Raw genomic sequence first — 6000 nt, 5'->3', positions numbered from 1 at the left:
TGAACATGTTGAATGTTTTTATTTTATTTTCTACACAAGACAGCTATTCAATATTATTGTCACAACGTGACTGATCTCTGAATACGATAGCCACAAAAATACAGTTGATATATGAAATAAATAGAGACGGAAACAATACCAATCACAAAAAAGTATCCGCTATTGAGTACAATGGCATAAAAATGGTGTACCAGCGCTTTTTGTGAAATATTCAACACAAGAACAAATGTGATTAGCAATGTAATTCTGTTGAAACAATTCGAATAAATTTCAGAAAAACAAGCAGAATAAATGTTTCCTGGTTAAGTTAGTTCATAATGATGTGTTTGGGATCCTACTGGTAGTGTTTTTGACTAGCACTGAAGATATTCAAGAGTTGACCTTTTCACCACAAGATTTCTCACCCAAATTTGTCTATTTTTTTTATCTTATATTCTTCAATATTCCTAGAAATAAACCCTAATTTTGGAGCCAACAGACAAAATTTTAGTCAATTTTCAGTCTTAACTCCAAAAAATTGACTATTTTTGTCCAAATCTTCCGAATGAAGTGCAGACTATAAATGGGACTATTTTGTGAATTTGTGATTAAAAGAGGGAACTGGTGGTGAAAGGGTTAACCATATATGCACATTAAGAGTACAAGAGTATTTAAATATTCAAATTCACCTGTGGCAGAGACTGGTTAGGTGCACTCAATCGAATTGGATTGCAATCGGTGGAGAATATAAAATAGGTTTACACAGATGGCGCTTATTACAAGGTGTAAAAACAAGCATATCAATCCCTCCAGTTTGGTTAGTACTTAAACTGCAAATTTAGAATGAATTTTGTTATCAAATTGCATAGGCTATTACTGCAAAACCATAATTTCACTATTTTGAGCATATTCACTGTGTTTTAATTTTACAAATTTGTCAGGGGACACAATGAGTTTTATTGTTATTTCACACGTTCACGGAGATTTAATTTAGCGGATTTTACTGATCAGCAAGTATAACAAAATTAAAACCCAACGAATAATTAATGTATTTACAATAATAGAAAACAAGGTCATAAAACTAACCACTGTAAATAGTATGAAAACTAGTTGTAATGCATTGCCTGCTGGCGCCATTTTTTTTTCAAATCCTCAGAGGATTTCAGCAATGTTTTAAAACAAATACAGCCTCAGGGTTCACATATTCATAATGTGGGTGCCCCCAAACTACACATGCACTTCAACCCAAGGGGATCAACGGTGACTGCTTTAATATCAATCCTGTGTACGGTTTACTAGAAACCGTGTCCTGTGCAAGGGAAAATGCTTTAACATTTTTCATGCACATAAGCACAGTGACTGGATGGTATAAAAATATGGTGTTGCTTATTGTCGTGGTTATTATTAGAATAAAATGCGTCCAAGCTAATAAAACAACTCGTGGGAAAATATTGTCACAGTAGATCGTGAGCTAGAGCTCATCGGTGCATGGAATTTATTTGTAAATAAGTGATATAAATTCACCGGGTAGTCCAAACCCGCAAGTCAAAATTAATTTAGAAAAAAAGATAAACTGGATTTTAAATATTTATTTTATCCACAAATTTTAAGTCCAGATTCTGGGGGTGGAGTGGGAGTGGCATGAATGCCAACCCATACACACCGACTAGCATTATTGCATATTTAACGTACGGTATTTAACAATTGGCTAAAATGGATGATAATTGTGCCTCATTTGAACACTAGGTGGCGCTATATTCATTAACTTCAATCTTCAATACTGGTACTTTCAGGGGAAAGTAAAGCACTACCTGAATAAATTTGCAGCATGAATATGCCATTCCAGTTTATATCTGCACCCCCCTGTTGATGAGGTCGGATTTCCATTACTGTATGGTGAATGATGATTTGGAAATAAAACTTTGTATGACTTATACACCCATGGAAATTATACTCTGTATGAAGTAAACACACAAGCTCATCAACAGGGGTGGGGGGGGGGGAAATGTAGTATTTTCATATAATATACCGGTAATGATATGATTTTATTTCAGCTTAGGTATTCTTCGTAGATTGATGTAGGTTAATGTCAACAGTATAACTGTCATACACGCCATTGCTATCTGATTGGACCATATCCCCCAATCGGTGTAGTTGACGTCCTGCGTTTTCAGGTACACAGTGCCAGGCTGGCTGCGAAGGTAAAACGAAAAACAAGTAATTGTAATTTATATGTCTGTATATTGACAGTCCATGAGCGTATACGTCCATTTCCTTGACATGCTGCATATCACAGAAGTACAGACAACATACCACATCCGAGGTACATATGCACAGTAAACTTGGTGCAAATTAATAGAGATTGATTAGGCCTCCCTCAAAAAATGTTGCTTCTCACACATCTGTTTGAAAACACTTTTTTAGCAGTTTCGCAAACTGGTAAAGTTTGCCGTAATTGTCTGAATACATCATTTTAATTGGGCAAGAGTATTTAATTATACACTCATACATGTTTTTAATTACTGTGGAATATTTAATTTTCACTTTTTTTGCTGGAAGAATGATTCAGTGAATATAAAATCCAGTGAATATACTTTTTTTCCTATATTTTACATTCAACTCGTCAAAAATCAGTGAAAATTCCATACAAAACACCCAAAAAGTCTATTCAGCAAAAATGAAAAAATTAATTGCAGCTAAAATAAAGTATTTTACAATACACAAGTTATAACACACAGTAGGGGTAAGTCCATCTGTCAACTGATATCGACAAAAGTAATATTTTGCGATATGGACATGAAGTGTATTTTGAGTTCAAAAAAAATGAATGAGAAAATTATTTGTTCAGAATTATGCAAATGACACCAACAAAATTAACTGCTGTCGACAGTGGCCGGCTCACGATCGTAGAATTTTTGTCAATCAGCAAAATGTAATTGAGCATACAACACTAAATGGCATCTGTATTTTTGTATATAATGTTGATTTGAACAATTATAACAAAGTTTCTAACAAGAAACTACAGGTGTGAATTTGTTCCACTAATGATGTATCTATAATCACTGTACATGTATGCTAGTTCCAGGGCCCAATTTTATTTTACCATGGTTGCAAATAGAACGTTTCAGTCGCTGTAACACAACTTTTAATATATTAGAGCCGATACAATGTCCCAGAATTACATTTAAAATGAAGTTGGTATAATATAATGGCAATAAACCACTGGTATACTATGAGATTTTGCACCACCTGTGACAAATACTTGTGTGTATATGTTGTGAATTTTCCAAAATCTTGTAGTATACCCGCCTTCGGTGACAGTTTATTACACTGTAACCTCAATATAATGAACACCTTTATAATGAATTTCCTGATATAATGAACACATAGCGTGTCTCCCGCTCACAACAAACCCAATGTATTATGTGCTTCATTATAGTGAACATTTCACTATAACAAACTAATTGTATGTCTCCCAAAGAGTTCATTATAATGAGGCTACTTCAGTATGGTCAATGTAAGTAGTATATATGTTACTGTGGAATACTTTATTTTTGCTGGAAAGGCTTTTTGGGCATTTTGTGTGGAATTTATTTTCACTGATTTTTGATGAGTTTAATGTGAAATATATGAGAAAAAGTATATTCGCTGGATTTTATTTTCACAGAATCATCCCTTCAGCGAAAATAGAGAAAATAAATTCCAAGCGAAAATAAAGTATTTTACAGTAGTAGTGATATGTACAACAATATTCAGCGAAATTATTGACTTACCACACTTGAATGGGAGCGATAGTGGCATTCAGTGAGATAGTTTCACTGGTAGGAGGCTGCGTCGGAGGCTGTGTCGGAGCCATCGTATCACAAAATATCATATCCCGTAGCTCAACAGCACTCAACGTCTACAGAAAAAAAATCGAATCCATTATCAATAGGTCATTGTCAGTTGTACATCAACTTTTCATTTTCATTTGAGCTCAATAAAGTATGCTCTCTATGGGAATAATGAGAGAATTCTCATAAAAGGTAATAATATATTGTGTTCATAGTACTTCTAGATGCAACCATAATAATAGGTATTTGTAAAATTTTCGAAGTAATTGTACTACTGTAGAATACTTTATTTTCGCTTGGAATTTGTTTTCGCTATTTTCGCTGAAGGAATGATTCCGTGAAAATAAAATCCAGCGAATAAACTTTTTTTCCTATATTTCACAAACTCATCAAAAATCAGTGAAAATAAATTCCAAGCAAAACGCCCAAAAAGCCTTTTCATCGAAAATTAATTCCAGCGAAAATAAAGTATTCCACAGTATTTTGACAAAAGAATTACAGACTGTGTTTTATTCTACTCACATCTAAGCTGTACTTGAATATACTGAAATAAGACAGCCATTGCAGCCACACAACAATACTATTTAGATTAACAAGGAAACCACTGAACACCTGTAAAGTATAGAAATATGTGCTTTTATACGATCACCAACAAGAATGGCACGACAATTCTGTATCAAACATATATTCACTTTATTTTTGTCACAGGTGGGTCTTGAGTTTTCTTCTCTTGTTAAACTACCAAGTGTACAACTAGTGTTGATTACTCAATTAAAAAACCAAATTTATAACCAGACACCCTTTCTCAAAATGTTTAGAAATATATGCGTGATAGCAAGTTCTTGTCTGTGCTTCGATTCATAGTTATGTATGTAAGAAACAAACAGACCCTTATCTTCTACGCACATTGCGCAAATTCTCTTTTAAACAACAAGACAACAATCAATATTTAGCAGATTCAAACAAAACTTTAACTGATCTTAGATCATCAATAATCACACACAACTACGAGAACTCAAAACAAATCTATCGGTCAGCTGTTATTTAACCTACCATCATAAACACATAGCATAGAGATATAAATAAGTTTGCCAACTGAGCAACAGACACGAGAGAACTCAAACAGAAAGCCAAGGATGATGCCGTGATTGCAGTCAGTATTAGATTCAGCAAAAATATGAAGAAATTATCAACTTCTAATTGAAAACCTGAAAAAAATTAAAAAAAATAATTGTGAAATGCTGAAGGAAAACTGTTTTCAATTACCACAAAAACAATATTGATGTAACATCTCATCATGTGCAGCGAGTATTAGAACAGTCTGATTGGTCATTTAATGTCACATGACACATAACCACCAATGATGTTGATTTATATAATCATGTGACAGAAACTCACCAATCATAAAGTAGGTGACAGTTGCAAAGATGGTTGTGGGTAATATTCTCATGGGAATCAAATCACAGAAGACCTTAGCTAAAAAGAATGCTGAGACTCTGTAGTAACCACTGGCCGATTCATGTCTGTAAATCAAGGAGAAAATGTTACATAATTCTACGCATCACACAACCATATTATGTCCACTAATAATCAGTACTGCTTTCATTTACTACATTCACATGCCGGAATTTTTAATTCTTCATGTTTGCAGAGGGATTACAGCAGTTGAGTTCACATTAGTCAGTCACTTGACTTGAGCCAAACACACGCCCTCATTCTTGATCTATTGTTTGACCCAAACATGACAGACGAAGCTCATATGATAATGATAATAATAATAATTGCTTTATTGGAATCATATACATTCGCTGTTTTATTTATTATGAGTCAATGTGCACATGAACGGCAAAGAAGGATTTGAAGAAGTTGTATTTTTCAGAAGAAACCAGTTGCAGCAGCACACGAACATGCTCCGCTGACAGTGTTCTGCATTCATTTCATTCATTACTATAGCATCTGACCATATCTGGCTACACATTCCTAAAATTGCCATGACATACTAGTATGAATCAGTATATGTTCTCTTAAATTCACCTCCGAGGGTGTGATTTTGGTTTGTGCCGAGTGTTCAGACAGCAGATATTAGCATGTGCTGAGTTTCTATTGGGACCAAGATCAAGTTTTTCTCGGCATGTGCTGACTTGGTCCGAACCGCACACACACACGTTTCGGTATGTGTAGACTTGGT

At 34.3% G+C, this 6000-nt stretch overlaps 1 protein-coding gene across 2 annotated transcripts in view; it reads right to left on the bottom strand.

Moving 5' to 3' along the window:
* LOC102805057 (broad substrate specificity ATP-binding cassette transporter ABCG2-like) overlaps positions 1-6000 on the bottom strand; it is a 32635-nt gene continuing 26635 nt past the window's right edge. For both annotated transcript variants that reach the window (XM_078011233.2, XM_085493598.1), the window contains exons 13-17: positions 5211-5335; positions 4866-5020; positions 4335-4424; positions 3753-3880; positions 1-2172 (exon numbers count right to left, since the gene is read on the bottom strand). In XM_078011233.2, coding sequence (XP_077867359.2) covers positions 2025-2172; positions 3753-3880; positions 4335-4424; positions 4866-5020; positions 5211-5335 — 646 coding nt within the window. In that variant the 3' untranslated portion in view covers positions 1-2024. The remainder of the gene's footprint in view (positions 2173-3752; positions 3881-4334; positions 4425-4865; positions 5021-5210; positions 5336-6000) is intronic.

This window comes from Saccoglossus kowalevskii, chromosome 19 (assembly GCF_978046115.1).
Source record: "Saccoglossus kowalevskii chromosome 19, keSacKowa6.1, whole genome shotgun sequence".
NCBI lineage: Eukaryota > Metazoa > Hemichordata > Enteropneusta > Harrimaniidae > Saccoglossus > Saccoglossus kowalevskii.
The sequence above is the reverse complement of the archived record's forward strand: the minus strand, read 5'-3'. Positions and strand labels throughout refer to the sequence as shown.